Source organism: Mus musculus, chromosome 16 (assembly GCF_000001635.26).
Source record: "Mus musculus strain C57BL/6J chromosome 16, GRCm38.p6 C57BL/6J".
NCBI classification, from domain to species: Eukaryota; Metazoa; Chordata; class Mammalia; order Rodentia; family Muridae; genus Mus; species Mus musculus.
The window spans coordinates 20,279,534-20,304,713 of NC_000082.6; the positions used below are offsets into that span (position 1 = coordinate 20,279,534).

Here is a 25,180-nt window from a genome sequence, read left to right on the forward strand (position 1 = left end):
AAAATAGTTTCTGGATGTGTTGCTCACTGCCAGAGGAGCCAGTTAGGGAAATGTTTAGAAGTGTGGCAGCTGTTACGTCACACTATGTCAGAGAGAAGCTGCCCTCAACTTTTTCCCGTGGACCAGTTGAAGAGGAAAGTCAGAACCAATGCTAAGCAGATGCCAGGTCAGGGATAATACCAAGGCTCCTCCATCAGGTCTCTACGGGTCCCTCCTAACTTGACGAATGTCATATTTAACAAAACAAGCACCAGAGAGCAGCAGGCCTCTGAAGGAACGAACACTGTTTACAAACTAGAGATAGAAACATTTATTTCACAACTTTGCCATAATTTGCTAAGGAGACACGTACGGAGGACATTTAAATCACTGGGGTGGCCGATGCTGAGACTTTCCAAGCAGCAAGGATCAGATGCACCGTCATACTGGCCAGCTCTGCTTCACTTAGAGCCACCTCCTTTCTTGGGGCCATTAGTCCTTATTTCGTGCCAGATTTTCACTAGAGGCTCCCTGTTCTTCCAAATGAGTTCATGTCCATACGTGATATACCATCTGGAGAAAGACAAATATTCTTTGTTGGACAAATTATTGGACAAATATTCTTTGTCCAGTGTTCAAACAATGGGACCTCACTTGTGAGGTCATGCAAACTTCACACCATTATAGTACCAAGCTGATCCTTCAACTGTTTTTTTTTTTTTTCATTAAAAAGAATGTTTGCTTTATGTGAATGGGTGTCTTGCCTACATGAATGTCTGTGTGTCATGTGTGTGCAGTGACAGTAGGAAGCAGAAGAGGGCATTGGATCCCCCGTAACTGGGGCTAGACAGTTGTGAGCTGCTATGCTGGTGCAGGCTGGAAACGTGGGTCCTGGAAGAGCTGCCAGTGCTCTTAACTGCTGAGTCATCTCTCCAGCCCCAAGTTGACACTTCAAATAAAATGCCAGTCACGCTGACAATTGAATAAAACAGGGAATTTGATATGAAGCTTTGGTACTTGTGATATATAAGAATAAAAGCAAGCTGGTCCCGAGTGGGCATTTGGAACTATGAGGCAGCTTTACACAGTTAAATATTTTTCTTTACATTTTATTTATGTCTTGGGGAGGAGGCACAAGTACCACAGTCAGTGTGTGGAGATCTGAGGACATCACGTAGGTCCCAGGAATTGAACTAAGTTTGTGAGGCTTTGTGGAAAATACCTTTACCCAAAGACCCACTCACAGCCCTACAATGTAACTTTTTCACTCACTATAAGCTAACCTTGCCTTGTTTACTTGTTTATTTATGTAACACGTTTTCCCAATGTAGCCCATTGGCTGGACACTCATGACAATTCTGCCTCCTAAGAGCTGGGAGTAAAGGCATAAACAACCACATCTACCTAACTTGAGAAAAACAAGTACAAACAAAATAATTTGCTCAACATGCTAATAGTTTCTGTGTGTCGATCAAGGTCTGATCAAGGTATAGACTTTTTTGTTTCTTTGTTTACTATAAATAAGAAGAAATGTCAGGTGTGGAACTTGCTAACAAGGACTATCATGGTATATACCTCCTGCCATTTCCACCTGCCTACGGCAATGGACATGTGAATGGACAGTGAGGGTGAGAGGTTTAACAACACATTTGCTCAGCCTGACTAGGAATCACCTAATTATGAGCAGAACGCAAACCTGAGATTCCTGTGCTCTAACTGCTGCACACAACGCAGCATGCAGGGGCGTCCCCCAGTGCTGAGTGGCACTGCCGACTTGAAGCATGTGACTTAACCAACACAGCAAGGCTGTGCAGTTAATTTAAGGCCTCTCCAGCCAGCTCTTCCAGGGAAAGAGCACTGGCTCCTGGAGGTCTCAGGAAGATGGAGAATGGCAGCCTAAGAAAAGCACCTACTCTGGAAACCTTGATTTTTATACTCATTTCCCAAACAGCCTTCACATTCCCAGAGACAGATACCAGACTGATTGACCTCATCTTTTCCTAGACACCTAATTTTAATATTAAGAGAATAGCACGATGACCATGATTTTAACCCCAGCAGAGGCGGAAAGCGGGAGCAGGAGCAGGAGCAGGTGAATGTGAGTTTAAGGCTAGCCTGGTCTACATACTGAGATCTAGGCCAGCCATATCTCAAAAACAAACAAACAAACAAAGGGTATGAAAGATTTAAGGGGCTGGAGGTGGCTCAGGAGACTAAGAGTACTTGGTGCTCTCTTTAAGGACACCAGGGTTCTGTTCTTAGCATCAATACCCACAACAATAGGAAACAACCCCACAATAATATGAAACTCCAGTTCCAGGGGATCTGATGCCCTCCTGTGGCCTCTGGTAATGAATGTGGTACACAGACATACACCGTGAAAAGTGTTCTACCTTACATTGGTACCAAACTAGCAATATAATGCTTTAACACTACAACAATATACAATTAACGCTACAACAATATACAAATGTACATCTTTAAAAGGGCTTGACTTATGATAGAATTTTAATTCCTGAATACAGATAAATCTGCTCATGAGAGCTGGACACAGACATGCACATCTGCAACCCTAATACTCAGGAAGCAGAGGCATGAGAATAAGAGGTCAGGAAGGAGCTACATAGACAAATGCTCCGAGAATACATGGTGAGTACAAACAGATTTAGAATTCACAAAGCACAACTACTTTTCTAGGCCCAGTGTCTCCGACGGCTATAATGTGCTGCATAACTAGAGCTAGAGCATGCACAAGCTAGCTTTTACTCATGGGAACACAGCAGCACTCGGCTCCACCTAGGGCGCACTGCAGAACCACCTTCTATTTAAATTTGGGCAAAAACCAATTTCCTGAAGCGCAACAGAGGTGCGTTTAGTAGCTGCAAAAAGAGGCTGTAGGTTCGTATTTAAATTTTTGTTCTACTACATCAGAGCCATCCGTCATTCCCAAGACTCAGTTTCTATCATCAAACAGGAACCTAAGGTACCGATCCTGGTACTTGCATGCAACAGATACCCAGTAAGCATCGGTCTGGAACATGGTCCTACAACAGTCTCTACCCAGACATACATACTGTGTTCTCCCACACACGCAGTCCCAGGAGAGAAATGAGAGAAATGGCTCCACCAGCTCAGAACACCACCAGTCAGATGGGACGGGCGGGGCGGTAGGGAGGGTAAACTTCAGCAACTGGTTATACTCAAACTTACATTCCAAAGAGAGCTCCCCCAAGATGGGCTGCATGATCAAAAAATTTCCATCCCAGGATCATCCCAGCTGTATCCATGGCAATGATGGCTTTTAAGGCCTAGAAGCCAGGAAGATAAAACAGAAATGGTACAATTTCAATCCTCTACTTCCAATTTAAGGGCAATATTTCAGTCATGTATGAACTTCAGCCGGATACTCACATTGCCCGCTGTGAAGGTGAAGACAGGGAGGAAGATGATAGCGAGCCTCCCCTCTGGGATCTTGGTGCAGACAGCTGCAAGCACAGTCATGATTGCTCCCGACTGCAGGGGAATAAACACAGTGACCAGGACAGCACAAAGCATGAGGAGGGCTGCCTAGGCTCTGAGCACCTGATGCACTGCACAGCTGGAGGGGAGCATAAATCTTCAAAACTTTGCACTGTGAATGTGCACAGTATCAGAGAAAGGGACCCAGGTTGTCACATAATACTGCAAATACTCCCCAGAAACAGACTAAGCTCTCGCTAAAAAAAAATAAAATATATCATACTGAGTACATGAATGTCTAGTTAAACATGCTGAGTACTGGCTGCTCTTCCAGAGGACCCAGGTTCAGTTCCCAGCACCCACATGGCAGCTTCAGCTGTCTGCAACTCCAGTTCCAGGGAACCAGACATCCTCACACATGCATAAAAGGAGGCAAAACATCAACACACATAAAATAAAAACCATAATAAAAAGGAAGGAAGGAAGGAGGACTGTTTCTACCAGCTCCCTAACCAGTTCAAAAAAAAACCTCTGGAACAGTTTTTTTCTTCCTATTTAAATTTATAATAGCTATGAGATGTTTTTTTCTGGAATATACCAAAAAAACCCTCTCAAGCTAATCACATTTTTAATTTATCTGAAATTATCTGAAAATATATCAAAACCTCAATCATATGTCCTACCTGACGTTAACTCTCATGATACACATTCATTCAAATATTTGAATTCTGACATAGCAGGCAGGCATGGTATTATATACTAGGGGTACAGAAACACACATCTAAGTAAAAACAAGCAACTCCAAGATCAGAAGCAAAGATGTTGTGTGCCAAGGCAGCACAAGAAATCCCAGGCTCAGGGCACGGCTATATCCAGCTCAGGTCAGATTCCAGCCAAACAGAATAGGAGACAGGAAGTGAGCTGTGCAGAGAGCAAGGTGAAAACAGCATGCAAGCACTCGCACTACTGTCTTCTGAGGAAGGTCACAGCAGAGACAAAGCTGTCTATTAAAGGAATAAAGGACAAGGGAAACTCTACACTCATTTCAAGTATCAGGTCAGGAAAGATGGCCATTGTGACAAACTGAAGGAGTCTGCAGTGTAATGTCTCAGCACAGAAAAAAGCCAGCATGGTAAAAACCCACTTATGGTCTAGAGCCACCAGTGCCACCAATGCTGATCTGAGCTGTGACAAGGGAGGCATGGTTAGGGAAGACATTGCTGTGATATATATTACCCCTGCAACAAGCATCACAGGAAAACCCAACAAGCTAGATTAACCAAGATAACAGATCCCAACAGAGAGAGAGCATGGCAGAGGGTTAATGAACATGCAGTTTTCATAGTCTAAAAACATCTTCTCACACATTATATGCTAACTTAAAAAGAGAAACATAGTATAAAAGTTGGACAAGAGTTGACACATTCACCACAAAAAAGTGCACACATATTTTACAGGTCAAAATTCAGATAAAAGAAAAAAGAAAGAAAAAAATTCAGATAAAAGCCAAGCAAGGTGACACATGTCTACAATGCCAGCACTTGGGAGGTAGAGGAAATAGGATGAAGAGTTCAAAGTAGCTACATCTCTCAACACCCTGACAAAGCACTTGTACCCAGAATATATCAAAAATGTGTTAACAAATTCAATTAAAATGCTAATGAGCAAAATATACTTCAAAGATGATGCATGAGAAGAAGCACAAAATCATTAACATGGCCAGCTATTGAAAAAACAAAAATGCCAGCTACTCTAGAACATGGAGACTGGGGCTCTCATACTCTTCTGGCACGAAAGTACAGAACACTCCTGTCGATGTGCCCCTGCCAGTCTATAGGTTCTTAAACAGTGCCATACGCACCATATGGTCTGGCCATTCAACTCTGAGAAATGGAAGCATGAGTCCACAGCAAGGGCCGTACACATAATGTTCACAGCACTTGTTGGTTTGTTCCATTGTTTGGGACTGGGTCTCACTAAGTAGATGTAGCCCGCACTGACCTGGAACTCACTATGTAGACCAGGCTAGCCTAGAATCCACAAAGATCTACTTCCTCTGCCTCCCTTGTACTGGCATTAAAGGCACGTAACAACATGTCTACCACAATCTGTTTTTGCTTTTTTTAAATAACGGACAACCCAAGTGTGCATCATTTACTGAATGATTAAGTCCATAGATTGGACTTAACACTCACAAGAGAAATACTTTTTATTTATTTATTTTGAGATGAAGTCTCACTAAGTAGCTCAGCCTTGTCTCAAATTCAGTCTTCTCACTGTATTTTCTGAGTAGCTAGGATTACAGGAGCCACAACACCCATATTGGAATAAATGATTGGTGTACACAGCAATATGGATACATCTCAAGATCTCAGAGCAAGCATCTTGCCAGGTGCTGGTGGCACAGACCTTTACAGAGGCAGAGGCAGACAGATCTCTCTCTCTCTGTGAGTGCCAGGCCAGCCAGGGATATAGTCAGACTTTGTCTCAAAGGAACAAACAACAAAACAAAATATAAAGAAAGAACCAGTTGCACCAGGTTATACTCAGCTCTATACACACACACACACACACACACCATGGAGCACCTACACATGCATGTAAAATAAAACGTCTAAAATTCTCAGCGTTACAAATGTGTAAGTTTACTGTCGCACTGACTCTATAAGACACAGGTAACAACAGGGTGAAAGTATATGGAATCTGTATTCATTCGAAACTTTCTTATAAGCATAATCAATCACAATGAAATGTAAAATTAAATCAGAAAATATTTACATTAGAAATACTTACTGCACCAAGTGAAGGTCCATATCTTCCTGTGGCAACTTTACACACATAGCTGACAAAATTGGAAATAACACCTATGAAATAAGCCACATTTCAACAGTTTAAGTATAAAAAGTTTTTTTTTTCCCTTTAGATGTACTAGGGATTGAGCCTAAGGCCTATGTACACTAGGCCAGCCCTTTTCTATTGTACTATACTCCAGATCCAAGTTTCTGTATTTTAGTCTCCACTCCACACAGTTTAATAGTATCTGGCTTGCCTCTCTTCTTTAGATAGCGTCTTACTTTGTACCTCAGGCTTGCTAACCTCCCGTCTCAGCCTCCTGAATTTTCATTCAGCTTACAGGCTATGCTTAGCAATAATGTAAGGTTTCACTGGGACCAACCTAAGGGTATCAGCATGACTAAGCCCTGTTAGCCCTTCAGCTGATTTACAGTGCGATGTCCTGGATGCTGTGCCCTCTCCAAGACCCCGCCCTCGTTACACTGAGGGACTCTGGGTATTCACTTTACCTTGACTTACCATCCTCCTAATCACAACAGCCAGTGCCCACATTTATCAGCTACCTCGAATCAATCTGGGCTAACTCCGGACATCAGGCCCATTAGGTCCTGTTGGCTTCCATATCATTAGAACTTGTTTTTTTGGTGGCAGGGATTCAACCCAAAATTTTTTGTGTGATAGTAAGGGCTTCACACCATGAAGCTGTATCTTTAGCACTCACTCTAACATCTGCACTCATCTGCAGCTTTCTATCAACTAAGCACACTGGGGAAATGAGCCAGGTGGCTAAGATAGCTGGGAAGTCTGGAAACATCAATCTCTAAGATGATTTGTCTTAACTAAAAAAAAAAAAAAAAAACCAACAAGGTCCAGGGAGATTAAGATGTTGTTTAAGCAGTACTCTATTCTGGAATCTCTCCTTTTCTAATTTAAAACAAAGCATACCCAAGTAACGCGTGGGAATCTATCAGTTGAGAAACTGAGAAGGAACAAGTCCACTGATCTGTGATGCTCTTCTCTACACACAACTTGATAAACAGGTTCATCCTGAGGATGTGCTGTGTACAGCTGTGTGCAGACTTCTACGATCAACCCTCATCCCTTCGGCAGGGACTGAGTCCTGTGCGTCCTCCATCCTCAGGGTAAAGCTATTACCTGCAGACAGATACACTGCCACAAACTGCTCCTGACCCAGGATGTTCACGATGCTAGATGAGAAGCTCCACAAAACATACATATTTGCTGCCATGTGGAATAAGGAGAAATGACTGAACGTTGACAGCAACATTGGAGAACAAAGAACCTCTACAAGAGAAGAAAATACCTGGTAAGCATACAACACACGGTCATGACGCTTTATTTGTTTTAAACTTGTCTGATTATTGTTACTAAATTGAACATAAGAATCCAAAAGGGTTGGTTAAAGCTTAAATAAGATGGCTTAACAGAGTGTATTTCAAAGGATAAAAACCTATCTTAACAAATGTTTCTACTTAGTAACTAGCTAATTATTTCAATTATAGACACAAAATTACATGTAATACTCTCCTCAAAAAATAGGCTTGCAGTGATTATAGATTATAGATCTTAACTTTAAAAAAAATTTTTTTTAATTTAATGGGTGCTTTGCTTGCCTGCTTGTATGTCTGAGTTTGCCTGGTACCCAAGGAGGCCAAAGAGGGCAATGGATAACCTGGAACTGAGGTTATAGGCAGTTATGAGGCACCATGTGCTGCTGGGAATAAATCAGGGTCCTCTGGAAAAGCAGCCAATGTTCTTGCTGAGCCATCTGTCCAGGAATGCTCTATGTAGACCAGGCTGGCCTCACACTGTTTCCCAAGTACTGAGAAAAGGTTACATCACCACGGCCCACCCAGACCTTAATTTGTTAAAAAAGAAAAACCTCTACTATGTAGTGTAAAGTACCTTTCAGGCATCTGGGGACTGCAACAGAGGGGAGACGAGGTTCTTGTCCTTGCAGGCTTCACCGTGTACACTGCTCATAATTACCGACAAACAACTCACTTTTGTAGCACTCTAACTAATGCAAAGCCTACTTTTCACACTATTTGTTCCCACAACTGAGACTTACTGGATGCTGGGTTGGATGTAAAGTATCTGATCATGGTTCGCTGCAGGGACGGCACTCTCCACAAGCAGAAGACGAGGGCATTCGCAGCTATGATGCCTACAAAACAGAATTGAAGGACATGAAAATAAGAGGCACAAAAGTCAAGTCCGCCTGACCTTCTCCTGCCACAGTTACATGAACGCACTACGTATTTGGTAAGGGACAGAGATGAGGAAAGCAGTGCTAGCATAGCATTGTGTCCAAACTGCCACTAGCAGGAAGCCGGAGGATGTGTGGACAGTTGCAAACACTCTCTTCTAAGAGCCGGCTTTCTTTTTAAAGGTTAGTTATTTATGGTGCCACATACACAACTGTCAGAGTCATTCTTGCCTTCCTTGCTATTGCTGTTGGATTGTGTGCTCCAGGCGGGCTGGCCTGCAAGCTTCAGGAAATTGTCCTGTCTCCACCTCCCATCTTGTTATGGGAGTGCTACTGCATCCAGCCATTTGCCAGTTTTTCCCATGGTTTCTGGGATTGAACTAAGGATTGGGAGTCTAGCATCTTTCTTTTTTGGTGTTTTGAGACAGGGTTCCTCTGTGTAACAGCCCTGGCTGGCCTGGAACTTGCTCTGTATACCTGTCTGCCTCTGCCTGAATGCTAGGATTAAAGGTGTGTGCCACACCACTGTACTGAGGCTAGCATCTTTTTTGTTTTTTGTTTTTGTTTTTGTTTTTTGAGACAGGGTTTCTCTGTGTAGCCCTGGCTGTTCTGGAACTCACTTTGTAGACCAGGCTGGCCTCGAACTCAGAAATCCACCTGCCTCTGCCTCTGAGTGCTGGGATTAAAGACGTGCGCCACCGCTAGCATCTTTACACACTGAGTCACCTCTCCAGCTCAGGAACTTTGGTCACCCAGATCAGTATTTTCCTCCTTCTGAATAGTTTACTCTTCTCAGTAAATAATCAGATCCATAATTATTGTTTGATAATGGCCAACTCAGAAACAGAGGCAGGAGGATGGAAGACACAAGCTCATCCTAACTCATAAACAGAGGGAATTGTAGGCCAGCCTTGAGAACATGAAACTTTGTCTCAAATAAGTCAAAGCAAAACAATAAACTATCTTTGAAGATCCTCTTCTCAAAACTCTGCCCCACCACAAAGAACATTTTTCAATTCATTCCAAACAACCAGTACTACTCTTGATAAAAACCAAGATGTGACAAGAAAACTAGTCAGAAAGCAACTTAAGGGAGGTTGGGTTTATTGTGACTCAAAGTTTGAGTATCATGGCAGGGAAGACATGGTGGCAGTGAGGTGGCTGGTCACATAGCATCTACAAGCAGAACATAAAGTGATGGGTTCTAGACTCAGCTTGCTTGCCTTCTTCCCTTTTTTTTCAGTTTAGGACCTGAGCTCACAAGATGGTGATGTGCACAATCAGAGTGGGTCTTCCTATTTTAGGATCTGATGGATCCATAAACGTCGGGACAGGGTCACTCTATCCAACCTGATCGATGACCTTTTATGTATAGTAAAAACCACTAAATTTTATACTTCTAAATAGTGAATTAAAGATACATGGACTAAACCTTATTTAATCCCAGAACTTGGAAGGCAGAAGTAGTTGGATCTCTTGGTTTCAGGCCAGCCTGTTCTACAAAGAGAAACCCTGTCTTGAAAAACAAAACAAAAAAGGCATGAACTGATTTAGAGACCTTTAATCTATCTTGCTTTTTTCCCTATACTTAATTAAGACTTACAATCCACTTCAATAGCTAAGCACAGGATCCCATTTTGGGGGTGATCTTATCTACCCAGTACATCCTACCTGAAGGAGCCTCCAACTAACTCCACTCCAACAATCCAGTTAGTGCTAAATATGTATGTCTACAGCAGCCAAATGAGTGAACTCAGGGTCAGCAAGAAGGCAGGGTCAGGAGTCACTGATCTCACATAGTGGCAAAGTGATAGAGGACTCAAGAGGAAACCCAGAGAAACCTGTCTTCCACCCCACAACTGAGATGGAGAAAAGTGTTAAACTAAGATGAGAACATAGAAAAACACTAGTGGACAAACCCAAAACAGGGAGGCAAAGCCCACCCCAAGTGATGACTTCCTCCTAAAGGCTCCTCCTAAAGGCTCCATAACCTCCCTAAAGAGCAGCACCACCTGCTGGGGACCAAACACAGAAGCCCAGGAGTGATATTTCACACTCAAACACCACCTGGGAAAGTCTACCAGGCTCCCTGGAAAGCCAGGAGAAATGCTCTTCTTGGGGCTAGTTTAGGGTCCCCCAAGAGCAGAATGAGGAAGTAGCCAAAATGAAAAAGCAGCAGGGTCAAGTCTAATGGAAGAAAGCTGCTTTAGGCTTCTCCATTACCTCACAAACACCAAAAGGATACATAATACCTTTTTCTGAGCTCAGAGATGGCTCGGTCAGTAAAGTGCTTGCTATCTAGTAAAGCACAAGCATGAGGACCCGAGTCAGAGCCTTAGAATCATGTTTAAAAGAAAAGAGCATAAGAAGGTGGTGCGCACCTATGATCCCTCATGGATGGATGGAGACAGAAGACAGGACAGTGATCTCCAGTGAGAGAACCTGTCTTCAGGTGGAGAACAACTGAGCAAGAGGTTTGACGTCAACCTCTGTCTCGCCCCCCCCACACACATACATATATGTATACACGTACATACATACATACATATATGCACACACTTTTTTCCCTAAGCAACTTGAAGTCTAGGGAAATATTTCTGAATAAGAGCAAGAAAACTTCCAAAGAGGTATGGTATTTCACACACAATCCCAGCTCTTGGGAGTCAGGTGCAGGACAACAGCCACACGTTCCAGGCAGCCTACGCTGCATCATAAGACCCTATTTAAAATAATAACAATAACAACAACGATACATTCCAAAGCAAACAAAACATGTAAAAGGAGCTTGCTTTCTACCCTACCCTTAAAAAGTGGCTTTTCAAGAACAGCCTGAGACGAGTCCTTCTCCAACACAGACTCTCTACCTCTAGACATGGGACACAGTGCAGCTTCCTCGCCATCTGCTCCTGTCTACATCTAGGATTAAAGCAGCACAGAGAAACTTCTCTGAATTCAGAAGGCAAATACTTTGCAAACAACTCACTGTCTAGACTTGCCTTATCTGACATCCTGCCAACCCAAGAGCCTGCTTTCAGTCATAAACCTTGAGCGTACCGGTGCTTCTATCTCCTGCTCCCGTGTGTCAGGAACACAAGCCAAAGGTCTCAGACAGCTTAAAAATCTCTAGGCCAGAATTTGTCAACTTCTTTAAAAACACAAAAATGAAAATAAATACCACACATATACCCATCAGAACATTAATAATCCCAGGAAAGAAAGTAAATCTATAAGCTCTAGGTTTGGTTCCTGGCACTCACATGGTGGCTCATAACTGCCTGTAACTGTCCTCTTCTGACTGACATACACGAGCTCTTGCACACACATGGTGCTCACACATACACTCAAGATACACATAAAATAGCCGGGCGTGGTGGTGCACGCCTTTAATCCCAGCACTCGGGAGGCAGAGGCAGGCGGATTTCTGAGTTCGAGGCCAGCCTGGTCTACAAAGTGAGCTCCAGGACAGCCAGGGCTATACAGAGAAACCCTGTCTCGAAAAACCAAAAAAAAAAAAAAGATACACATAAAATAAATATATGTATTTTAAAATTCTGGGTACAAAGTTAACTGATTTACATTCCAAATGTTGCAAAGTTAGAAACACCCGTAAGTAAGTGTCAGGTGATAGCAGACAGCTCAAAGACCACTTCCTCAGGTTTTCCAAAATCTTGTAGCTAATCCATTTATCTGGTGACCATCCCGTTCACGTCATTCAAAGTGCTTTATACTCAGGTTGTGCTGAGTATGTTATAATTGCTTTCTATACTGCAATATTCTTCATGACAAATGACTCATTTAAGGGGGCTGAGGGGATTGCTTAATTGTAAACTGCTCGTGCAGCAAAGGACGGAATTCAGATCACCAACACCCACATAAAAAACCAGATGTGACAGTACACATCTGTAATCCTCATGCTGAGAAAGTGTAAGGATAAAATAAAAAACATGAAAAAGTAGAACTGTGTTAATTAGTGCTCACATTTGCCCTCAAGGCAGTAAGTAGGCGTTATTAAAAATTGGCAATGAATTCAGGAGAACAAAAGCATTTCTAAGGAAAGCAATGTCAATCCTAAGCTTGGAGACGATATCCGGTTCTAAAATGTAAGGAAAAGTTAAGCCTACATATAGGAGAAGCGGTCCGAATGAAAAAAAAAAAAAAATCCCACCCTTTATCTACCAAGGGAGTTAAAGGAAACAGTGTACCAGTAAGTCTACCCTGTTTGAGAGTAAGTAGCATCTAGCTACTCGCTAGAAATCATGTTTGTTTACTATTTATGTCACCTTACAGAGCTTCCAAATCCATCAAATACTATGAAATTGTTGCTTTGAGAACTCAGATCTGTCTTTGCACACCTTCAGTCCCAGCCCTCAGGAGGCAGGGGCAAGCAGATCTCAGTTCCGGGACGGCCTGGGCTATAGATTCTGTCTCTTTGCCCCTCAAATTGGGGGAGAAAAAAAAAGAACAAAGTAAAATCACCACGGTGGCACGGACTACTTGACTCACATTCACATTTAAGGGAACCTTCTGAACATGGTTTGCTAGGCAGTAACGTGGACTTGGGTTAAAACTCACCTCTATTCTACTACAGTTTGACTTCAAAAGATTCTTTTTACACATTATACACATGAATAAAATTTTCAAACAATAAAAGGGGAGAGAAAAGTTCTTTCTCTGGAAGACAGTCTCCTCATCTACGAAATAGAGACAAATGCCCTGTGCCCAGCGTGGAAAGTACAGAGACCCTGGTGCACACTTGAGCAATGTCTCCTTTGGCTTGTTTAGTTTTCTATATTCCAGGCTGGCTTCAAACTTGTTATGTACCACTAAGCTTCTGATCCAGCTGCCTCCACCTAAGTGCAGATATGACATGACATGATATGACATGACACCTTGCCGAGTCTGTTCAGTGCTTCTGCTGAACCCAGGGCCTTGCTAGGCAAGTACTCTACCAAACTAAACTGTATTCCCGCATTCCTTCATCTTCTTAAATGGGATAAATATCAATGACCCATGAACTATTTATTTGGTCAATAACGTGTTCTATGCAAACTAGAAAACTGATCCAGGACATCTTGAAATATTTATGCCACACTCCTTTTTTGTTGTCTTCGCAGACCTTTGCTTTGCCTTGCTATAACACAGACTGGCCTTAAACTCTTCGGGCTCCCATTATAGATGTGAGCCACTGTGCCCAGCTCCACACTATTTTATACTATCGTGTAGGCATGTAGGTACAAAGATTCCCTGTCTTCTAAGCCACCAGTAAGCACGGTATGAAAGCCATTGCCTGTGACATACTGTACCTTTTGGTTTGATTTCTCTTCCCTTGAATGGCTAAAACGTGTAAGCTAACACAAACCTGTCACAGTCCGCTGGCCATCACTTAGGCTATTCCACCACTTGTTAATCTAAAACAGAAGGAAAATTGCATATGACTCTATGTGAAATAGTTCAGACTCAGGGGGAAAGCTTGTCTTTTTTTTTTTTAAGGACTGAAACTATTTAATAATAAGAATTATCTACATAAAAAAAGAATTATCTACCAAATAAAATACTTTTCTTGCATATAATCTTCAGAATTCTTTAAAGTAATTGTGGCTGTGACCAAGAACCTATCAACCCAAATTTATTGGCCACTATGATGCCTTCTGCCACAGCACAGCACTTGTTTCTGAGTTTTAATCTGAGGGGCTGGAAACTTAACAATGTTAATTTCGTGTCCCCTGAGCACCATGATCTTTTATTGATTTTAGAGAGTTTACTGTCCTTGCTCAGTAACTAACTGCATCTAATTGTCATTATCTCCCTTCTGGTTCACACATAATCTTCAGTTTGACATCACTTCTGCTGAAAAGGCTGAATTTCCTAGTGATGAGCGTGCAGATAAACGAGGAACCACAGGGACAAGGAACTAAACAATGAAAAAGGCCAAAGCCACACGCAGTAGGAGAACATCCTGCTCACCATGAAAATAAGAACTGAATGATAGAATGTGCTGAAAGGCATGAAACTGCAAAGACGTAACGATTGGGGTCAAGAGTATACTGCCTGCTGTCCTCAGACAGCTGGGGCTCTGCGCAGCACTCACATAGACATGCTTAGGTCTGCACTGGCATCTCTGTTGCTAAAAGGCATGCTTCATACTCAGACACTCTCCACAGAACCATGGCTCAGACACTTGTTTCTAAACTCCAGATTCTGTTAGAATGAGATAATAAAGGATAGCTAGCAGTATTGTCATGAGACCAACAGTGAAGCACAATTGTCACACTACAAGATGTAGCAGGTACCAAGTGGTAGTCGTATTGAGTTTAAAGTTCTAAGAACAGGGTGTGGTAGCACAAGGCTTTAATCTCAGCATGAAGGAAGCAGACCCAAGAAGATCTCAAGAGTTTCAGGTCAATGTGGTCTACAGAGCAAGTTGCAGGACAACCTGGACTACACAGAGGGACCCTATCTAAAACAAAACAAAATTTAATTGAAAAATAATAATAAAAGATTCTAACAAGGGAGCTGGAGAGATGGCTCAGGGGCTAAGAGCACTTGCTTCACAACTATGAAAACTGGAGTCAGATCCCAAGACCTTTATAACAAGTTCCAAGCGATCTAACACCCACTTCTGTCCTCTGCCACCCACACGTACATGTGCGCATACACTCATATTCTCATGTGTGTTCATGCACATACCCACAAGATATGTACCTTAACACAGATACATATCTTAAAACAAACAAAAATCCCAGGAAACATTTACAACTAGAGTGCTAGGCATGCTGAAGTCCTAGTCATTCAAGAGGCAAAGGCAAGAGAAATGCTTGGGCCTAGGAGCTGGTAGAAGACCTGAGCAACATGGCAAAACTCATCTCAAAACACAGAGAAGGGGCTGGGAAGGTGCTTAGTGGTCAGCAACACCGGCTGCTCTTACAGAGGACCTGGGTTCAATTCTCACAACTCACGTGGTGGCTCACAACCATCTGCAACTCGGGTTCAAGGGGACCCAGTGACCTATTCTGACTTCTGTGTGTGTAGGCATGCATATGATATATACACATACAGGCAGATAAGGCATTCATACACATAAAATAAATCTTCAAAAATAAACTTCTAATCGTACTTTTCACTAAAATTGCCACCTTTTCCTTCTTCTTCCCTTTCTTTTTTTGGGGGGCGGGGTGGGGGCAGGGAGGTAAGGGGAGAGGAGGATCACTGTAGAGCCCTGGCTGCCCTGAAACTCACAGATCACCTGCCTCTGCCACTGTGCCTGGAGTCATGTTTTAAATGCAGTAATATTACTCGGTCCAGATCTTACATTGTCGGAATGCACTTTGAAATATTTAGGGATCAGACATGTCTATGGCTTGTTTGCAATAATCTCGTAAGGGCAGAGAAGAGATATGAAAAACAGACCTGGAACTGCTCAGGGTGCACAATAATGGGCTTCATTAGACTATCCTCTCTACTTCTCAAGTCTCCCATGCTTAAGATGGTTAAAAGTAAAAACTCATCTAGGGCTGCTGATGTGCCCGACACACACAATCCCAGGTTCCATCCAGCACAAGGAAACCAGTGTGCTAGTTCACACCTGGAAGCCCCGCTCTCGGGAAGTGGAGGCAGGAGGATCAGAAGTTAAGGTCATCCTTGTCCACACCACAAAGTCAAGGTCTCAAAAACAATTTCAGTTATGAGATTGAACCTGGCTTTCATTTGGAAAGGCATTCAAGACTAACAAGTAATGACACATCAGTGTGTATGACATCCCACTTCTGCAACTGTCACTGAGAGTTCTCAGCGCTGGATGTACAGTGGTACAAATTGGTTTCTAAGAACCTGCTTTTTTAAATATTAACTAAGAGCTTGCTGTTGCTAAGGCTTTCCTCAAATTCCTGGACTCAGAAATCTCCAGGTAGCAGGGACAAAGGCCCATGCCACCATGTCAGGCTAGGACATCATCTTCCATACTATAGTCATAATTGCTTGACTTTCTTTAATGGACATAGATTTTAAATACCATAACCTACCATTTACTTAACTATTACTAAAAGAAATCTACTTTTGGATTAAGGTTTTATATAAAATCACTTATAACCCTTTCAGCATTTTAAAGGCTGAGACATGGCTCAGCAGTAAAGTAACTTGCTGGACTTGCATCCAGTCCCCAGCATTCATGTCAGGTGTGCTCACAACCCTCTGCAGCTCCAGCTCCAGAAGGGGCAATGCCCTCCCCTCAAGCCTCCTCAGGCACCAAATATGTGACATCACCCATAAATAAAAAGAAATCTTTTGGGAGTTGGAGAGATGGCTCAGCATTTAGAAGCACTGCTCTTTCCAAGGACCAGGTTTCAACTCCCAGCATCTACAGAGTGGGTCATAATCATCTGCAACTCAAGTTCCAGATAATCCAATACCTGTTTTTGGCTTCTGAGGGCACCACATAGACATGGTGCACAGATACACGTGCAGGCAAAACAACCACACACACTGAAAAAAATAATTTGTATGTTAACCCGTGGCCTCAGTACTCAGTATGTATTAATAGGTGAAAACATTGTATGTGTAGAATGTTTTTAAGAACTCAGTTGGGCTGGAGAGATGGCTCAGTGGTTAAGAGTGCCGACTGCTCTTCCAAAGGTCCCGAGTTCAAATCTCAGCAACCACATGGTGGCTCACAACCATCCATAATGAAATCTGATGCCCTCTTCTGGAGTGTCTGAAGACAGCTACAGTGTACTTACATATAATAAATAAATAAATCTTTAAAAAAAAAAAACTCAGTTAAGAGAAAAGGAGGCCAGTTTTTATACAAAGTAAATGCAACTCTATAAGCTATGAATTTGCATCTCTTTCTCACACTGTATCCCTGAACAGTTAGAATATAATGCAATAGGAATTTACCAGTTCGTAAACCTTGTGTCACTTCACTGGGCAGCCTTCTAAAGTCCATTTGATGGCTGTCTATAAGGTTCACAAGTGTGCATAACCATACACACACACACACACACATCTTTTAATCCCTGTGATCCTATTCTAAACTAACTCAGCAAGGTGAAGAAAGTGAACACTGGCTCCTATAGTAGAGCTAGGAAAGGGCCCCAAACCTTTATAACAACTCACTACGGTGAGTCTGACACATGTGGGCAGAAGGACAAAGCTCTCATGGTGTCCATACAGCACTGCCAAACATGCATTGTAAACGCCCACCGTGCTTACAGGACACAAGAGGAGGATGACATCAACCTCACATCTATGGATGGGATGCTGCCACTAAGTAAGGACTCTTTCTAAGGCTAGACCTCAGTGTCAGGACCCACTATAACAATCTGCTCTTCAGCTGGGCATGGTGGCAGTGCCTTTATTTACAGCACGTGAGAGGCAGAGGTGGGTGGATCTCTGAGTTCCAGGCTAGTCAGGACTACAGACACTCTGCATTTACAATAAAACCGTTCTCTGACCTCCACGTGAATGCGATGGTGCTCACTCCACCCTCACTTTCTCCGACATACATAATAATAAAAGTTTACAAATAAATAAAAAAGACTATTTTCTAATAAATTAGACTTTTGTGGTTAGCTAGGATAAAGGAAGCAGGGTTTATTCTTACCTCCTTTCTGAGGTTTCCTTCCTTTTGTGGCCGTATGCTGTCCAACCAGTCAGCTTTTATGCCATCAAAATAACTCTGAACCCTGGATTTCAGTGACTCATACTGCCAAATAGCAGCTGACCCAAATGCACAGCCTGTGAACTAGAGAAAATGTTTAAGTAATTTGAAAAGGAAATACATTTCACAGATAATATTTCACCTAGCACGGTAAAACCTACTGTGTTGCTTTATTATAACATTAAGCATTCAGAGGCCTGTTTCCAGCAACAAATCTCCAGAGAAAACAAAAAATACCAATTTGGTACCACTTGAAATGCTCTATGAAAAAGGAAGCCCATAAGCACCATCCTCAGAACTGAAGCAATGGAGCCAAATTCTGAAAGCAATTATTCAATTTATTCTTTAATCTGAACTCATACAGCCAGCTTCCAAGTCCCACTGGGCCCCACCCTCTCCTTCCACCACCAGAACCTGCCCCGGGCATTGCTTGACTGCAGTGCTAGCAACAAGCTACAATAGCAGTGGCCTGAGCTCTTACCCCAATGGTGAAGAAAAAGGGCTTCACGAGTGTTCTTATAGGATAGGGGGAAGGGTAAAAGACTGTTTCTTCCAGAGGCGGGATCAAGGCACTTCTCTTATATGCTTCTCCACTCGACCCTGTGTCTGATCTTCGAGGTTCAACCTTCCTGGGTGCTTTTCTAAATCCACATTTTTGCTGAACAAACAAGTTAAACCTGTGGAGCGTAGGTAAGCATCTGATTAGAAGCCGTGCGTCGTCTTCTACACAAGAGTCCCTAGGAACCTGCACTTGGCCAGAGCCACCACCATGTCACGTGACTTCCTAACAATCCTACAAGAGCCAAGACTCCTAATCTCAAGAAAGTATCCTTAACCTTCCTGGGAAGAATGCGACCCAAACTACAGTAGCCCAGAGAGTGCATCATGGGCTATTTATTACTTTGTATCAATCAGAAAAAGATACCTTGATTCTCCACAGGGAAAAAGACTACATAAATAGTGAAGTGTTTCTTTTTGTTTCTATTTATTGTGTGTGCACTCAAACCAACATTCCACATTGTGGAGGTCTCTCCTTCTCCCTATTGCACCCATGCACTGACAGCTTCATTAACAATAAAATAACCTTGTTTTGTCTGAATTTTGACCAGACTCCAAAAGAAACATTTAAATGTGTTGTCCTTGCAACCCTAACGGTTTCCTTTGATAAGTATTGATAGTTATAAGTGATGGATTTCACTGGTTTAAGGAAGTCTTCAAAAGGGATCTTCTTGTTTGAGTCCTTACAGCTTAGCAGTGTGGATCACAGCCCCCATCCCAGCTGAGTCTGAGTGCTCCACTCTTCAATCTGACCCTTCACTCTGATACTTCTGTTCCTGAACTCCTTAATAGTAGACACGCACTCAAAGGCTCCAATTCCTTTATGTACGAAAACTCAATCCATGCAAGTTCTTGAAGTACACTTTCCCTTTGTGATATTCTCATTACACCCTAAACAGGAGGCTAAAATAGTGAGCCCAGGCTACACGGGAAGGTTCTGTCTCAAAAAAAGAAGAAAAAGAGAGAAAAATAAGGTGAGGGAATTGAGATTTAAGTCAGTAGAACGCTGGACTAAATGCAGTCAGTAGAACACTGGGCTCAATCCCAGCTCAGCACAAACCAGGGATGGTAGCATACACCCCAGCCCTCAAGAGAAGGAAAGAAGCAGGGCACTATCAAGTTAGAGGTTACACTGACCTTGGTAAGACCCTGTCTCAAAATAAATAAACAAAAAAGCTTCCCTTTCTAATCTAATCCCGTCCTTCATGTCTAGATTACATTTAACAACTTGGTTTCAGAAGATTATCCACTTACTCAACCAATGCTAAGGCAAATAGTAAGTAGTGCTGAACTCCCTTCAATGACATCAGCAATCTGAGAAGCAAACACCATTGAACAGTCAATCCCAAATGCTATTAATCCTTTCCCCTTGCCTACTTTTTCTTAGTGGCTAGGAAAGCAATATCCTTGTTTTCTAGCCTTCTGTATGGTAATATCTCATACCACTGGCCTGCCTCTCCATCACCCCCTCCCCACCCACCCTCAACCCCACTCCTCCACCCCGTCTCACTCAGACAGACAGACACACACACGTGCCTCTATCTTTCTGGCTTGAATAGGATGTAATATCTAAAGCTAAAACAGTTCTCTTTAAAGCCAAGATAAAGGTCAAGGAATTTACACTTAAACCCTGACATTTTGGAGTATAGTACAAAGACAGCAGTCGCTTCTTCCCTCAAAACATCTTAGAAAAAATAATTCCCACTTATCTAGTCATCAGTTTTATAGCCAAATGCATTCCTAAGTAATTTTTTTTCTTTTTAAAAGCCTTATTCTTTTTAAAAATTCAATTCCTTACATGTATGGATGTTTTGTCTGCATGTACGCCTGTGCAACTCATGTGTCTGATGCCTTGGAGGCCCAAAGAGGGTAACAGATTTCTAGGCCTGGAATTACAGGCAATTGTGAACCATCATTTGAGTGCTAGGTATTGAACCTAGGTCCTCTAGAAGAGTACTAAGTGCTCTTAACCCCTGAGCCATGTCTCCAGCCCCAAGAGCGTTTAATTTTATGTATATGGAGGTTTTGCCTATATGTATGTTTGTGCACTACATGTGTGCCTGGTGCTAGCAGAGGCCTAAAGAGGCCTTTAGCCCCTGGAACTGGGTTCCAGACAGTTGTAAGCAACCATGTGGAAACTGGGCATCAAACCCAGGTCCCCTGTAAGAGCAGAGAATCTTGAGTGCTGAGCTAAGAGCTCACGAAGCCCAGGAAGAGTTTAAAGTAGCCAAAGTAGGTCTAATAAATAAAGTGATCAGTTCCCACTGAACTAAACCAAATGATCATCATCAGAATGCATTCATTATACAGAACTAAACTTGTAACCCAGTACTATTGATTTCTCTTGCTAGACAAGAATCCTGAAGGACAGGAGTGCAGCAACCTAAACTTAACCATATCATAAAATCTTATAACTCCTGTAAAGGGAGAACCGTGTGTGGGCTGGCAGGTGCCTGAGGACCTTGTGTTTGTATCACCTTTGCCTTTGTATCACCACATAAAGTGTTTATAAAATGCAAACGTTGGGACCTCTTTAGAGCCACAAGGCCTGGCTCATTCTTCATGCTAATTTAGAACCACAGTGGCTCAAAACAGACTAGTGATTACAAAGCGAGCAACTCCCATTCCCTATTAAGTTCATACATGTGGAGACAAGAGCAAAGCCACTTCAGGTTCACCCACATTCTCATCTAATGCATTCTCCCATAACCACAAGATTAAGAATGTCAGTTTCCAAGTTTCCATATAAATTTTAATACCACATGTACTGAGGGGAGGGTTAGACAGGACCTCAAGTAATCCATGGTGGCCTGACAGTCTGGCTCCTACTCCTAATCCACCTCCCAAGTGCCGGGATTACTAGCCTGAGCCACCATGATAGGTAGGCTAAACTCTTTTGACAAGTTTTGTGGTGTTACTAGAGACAAGCACCCTACCAATGAGGTTCCTCAGAGATGAAGTGTCCACTTCTTTTGCTGCCTTTTCCCGAAACTATCACAGCAAATCAACAGGATCACAGAAATCTTGTTACCTCCAAGGCACCTCCCCAGTTCCACCTGTTTAAGACTTTTTTCTTCCTTTCTTTTTTCCAGTCTTCTGCTGCCCAGCCTAGCCTTGAACGCCTAACCCTGCTTACAAGCAAGTCTGACCACACCAAGCTGTTTAAAAGCAATGCCTGATTTTAAACGTTAGCCAGTAAGCTACACCATATGCAACTTTTCCACAGATGTTAATAAGCTTCACTTGAGGAGCAGGTTCTTCCGCTTTCGCCACTTTCCAAGATTCTGATTTTGGGTGGCACCTGGGAAATGAATCTACATATAGTCCAGGTGCTGTTTATTTATTTATAATTCAGCCTTTCCCAGCTTGGCTCCAACTCGCCATCCTCCTGATTCAGACTACTGAGAGTTGAGATTACAGACCTGTGCCCACCTCGGGTGAATTTTAAGATCAGGTGGTGCCTTCGCCAGGCTCAATCTCATCTCTGGCTAGCTCACACGTTTATAAAGACCTCAGGCCCCTTGGTGTGTATGGTACCATCAATTAGGTAGAAGTTGCAAAGTTGACATCTTCGGACTAAGTTTCAACGTCAGTATTAATTCAACTGCTATGGAATTTCTCTTCTATTACACTTCATGTAAGATCCGGCCGGCCGGAAAGGCCACGTGCTTCCTACAGCAGTACAGCCCTTTCAAGAATATGAGCCGGACATGCAATTAACGCTCAGAAGTTCCCCTTTCCATCACATCCCTCGGAACTACTAGGAAAGACCGCGGGTCCGGAGAACCGGGCCGGGCTCGGCCAGACACCTCTCGCGGCTCGGCACCCAGAAGCCAGTAGGGAAAGGAGGACCAAGGAAAAGCTAGGCAGGGAGGAGTCAGCTTTAGCAAAGACCTCGTAAACAATGGAAAGCGGGAGCCCCACACGGCTACCTATCCCCCGAGGATGCGCGCAACCCCAGCTCATGGGAAGCCGGGGGAGCTGGAAGCGGCGGCCATTACCTGCGTCCAAGCAGCCGCGGGGCCTGGGTCGCAGAGAGCTCCCGGTAGCCGCCACCCAAGGGAGGCGCCCACGCCGGACCGCAGCGCCAGCCTCGCTGTACCCAACCTTGCAACGCCATCTTCCCAACCTCTGCCCCACCATGGCCCGACCTCTCTAACCCCGGCCTAGAAATCACTTCCGGGGCGAAGAAAAAAAAAAAAAAAAAAAAGCCACACAGCGCGGAGGAGTGGTCTAGAGCGCCACCTGGAGGCCGTTCAGTTCCGGTCTTCCTCTTCTCAGACCAGCGCCACCTTGGAAGTTTCTGGTGAGAGTGACTGGGGAAAACTTGAGGCTTTGAGTAACGCTGTGTTATCAGACACCCTCAGGTTATCACATTTAACCACAAGACACCGTTTCACTGTGCTTTATAGTCTCAGAAAAGGGAAATGGCCCTGTACAGTGGCAACCTTAACTCGCCAGGCTTGGACATCTGTCTGATTGTGAAAAGCAGAAAACGATTTATTAAATGGGACCACACTGAGAGGATGAAATTCAATGACTCCCCACGTTCATCTTCCAGGTCTAACATAAAGATAAGGTTTAAATGGAAGGCAAGAAGTGTGCAGTATAAGGAAATTGTGTCCCCTCACCAATCACCCTTCACCCGTCACCCCCGACCCCTGATCCAGCCTCCTTCTCCAAGCCTGCCCCCTTGACAAGTTGCAAATCCTTCTGTAGTTACTGGCTGCCCCCAGAAACTCAGGCTTTTTCCTTCCAGCATGAGATTTCTGGGGTGGTTCCATTACTGAAGTTTGATAGCCAAAGACAGAGCCCCAAGTGTTTCAGTTGAAGAAGCAAGGGAAGGGAGAGGGTCTCCTACACCTGAGTCTGGTTGATCTCTAGACAACTGAGAGTCAAGTATCCCAGCACAATTAACATTTGCTTTGAGAACAATGTTCCCTTTCTACAGGAATGTTTCAAATAAGAATGTTACAGTAGCAGGGAATCATGTGTAATGCCTAAGCATGGCATGTTTCCTTTCCTAACTATAAATCCGCAATTTTCTAGAACTCACAACAAACCTCACTTATAGTAAAAGAGACTTTTTAACTCCCTCTGCAATTTTATGGCCCTTGGTTTATATTATTAGATTGGAGTCTATCAGAAGCACCTCCAGGACTACTCTGTCATCTCATTTATTTCAAGAGGGAAAAGGAGAATGGGTGGGGGTGGGGGTCCCTTAGAAACTCTTCTGTTACTGGTGGTAAAGGTCTGGGCTGAGTGTTTCCAGGCTTCGAGAATGAAGAACATGGGGAGCGACCCTTATTCAGAAAGAGTCAGAACACACTGCATAACTGTGGGTAGCAGCACCAGTGGAGATGCTTAAGGGACCCCAGTCATTGTTTGTAGCTTCTAGATATGGGATGCAGAGGAGTTTGGTTGTTAAGGGATACCCACTTTGTGTGACTCTATGTTTTCATTCACAGATTAAATACACAATTGTTTCTTATTGTCCATGTTTTCAAAGTCAGTGTAGGCCAAATGGGCCAACATAAAGATGGATGGACTGAGCCAACTGAAACCAGAACCAGTGTGGGCCAGCCTGTGTCCGTCATATATATCTCCACCCCTCTTCTCACTCCCCAGACATCACAGGCTGGCCGCCTGACTCTCAGGGTCTGTGCAGAGTCTGCAGAATTTGGCTTGTTTTAGGCTATTTGCTGCATTGCTTTACCTCCCTCCCTCCACTCTACCTTTAGCCACGACTTCACTACCCACCTTGTCCCTGTTGCCCTCCTATTTAATTTCCCTCCTTTAGTTTTTCTCTATCAACCTAGTCCAGCCACTTGCTTTCTTTTTTTTTTTTTCTTCTCATTCATGACGTGCTACCAGTGTTTTGTGGTTTTTTTTCTTTTAGGTTTGGGGGTTTGTTTGTTTGTTTGTTTCTTGAGACAAGGTTTTGCTTGTGTAGCCCAGGCTGACCTAGAACTCACTCTATAGAGCAGGCTGGCCTTCATCTCACAGAGAACCACCTGCATCTGCCTCCCAAGTGCTGGGAGTAAAGGCTTTTTTTCTTAGTTAAGGGTTGTTTTGTTTTGTTTTGTTTCTAATGGAGGCTGGAGGAACAACTGGTGGATTAAGAAGATTTCATTTCCAGAAGCCCCCAGTTTAATTCCCAACACTCATGTTAGGTAACTCACAACTTCCTGAAATTCTAGCTCCAAATGATTCATGCCCTCTTCTGGTTCCTGAACACACACACACACACACACACACACACCAAACCAGGCATGGTAGTGCATGTTTTTAATTCCAATACTTGAGAAATAGAGGCAAACAGATCTCTGAAACTTTGAAGCTAGATAGTCTATATAATAAGACTGTCACAATAAACAAACAAACAAACAAACCACCACAAAATAGCAGCTCAAAACGTTATAGAAACCCACTATTTTGGAAACTAATTAAAAAATATAATTTAAAAAATATCTTGAACACAGGTACCCCCAAAAGACATAAGGTAT

The 25,180-nt window shown here is 43.1% G+C and overlaps 1 protein-coding gene across 2 annotated transcripts; it reads right to left on the reverse strand.

Annotated features, from left to right (window-relative positions):
- Positions 1-286: 286 nt before the first annotated feature.
- Parl (presenilin associated, rhomboid-like) lies at positions 287-22,862 on the reverse strand. Of its 2 annotated transcripts, none has more exons than XR_384575.3 (10): positions 22,676-22,862; positions 18,598-18,793; positions 18,060-18,200; positions 13,821-13,869; positions 8,324-8,419; positions 7,387-7,536; positions 6,232-6,280; positions 3,391-3,492; positions 3,190-3,287; positions 287-552 (listed from the first exon to the last, which is right to left on the reverse strand). XR_384575.3 is itself a non-coding variant. In NM_001005767.4 (10 exons), the coding sequence occupies exons 1-10, from the start codon at positions 22,792-22,794 to the stop codon at positions 441-443; spliced, it is 1,134 nt and encodes a 377-aa protein (NP_001005767.1). In that variant the 5' UTR covers positions 22,795-22,829; the 3' UTR covers positions 287-440. The 2 variants fall into 2 exon arrangements, 1 of the variants encoding a protein (NP_001005767.1); NM_001005767.4 differs by having other exon boundaries at positions 6,232-6,302; positions 22,676-22,829.
- Between the last annotated feature and the right edge of the window lie 2,318 nt (positions 22,863-25,180).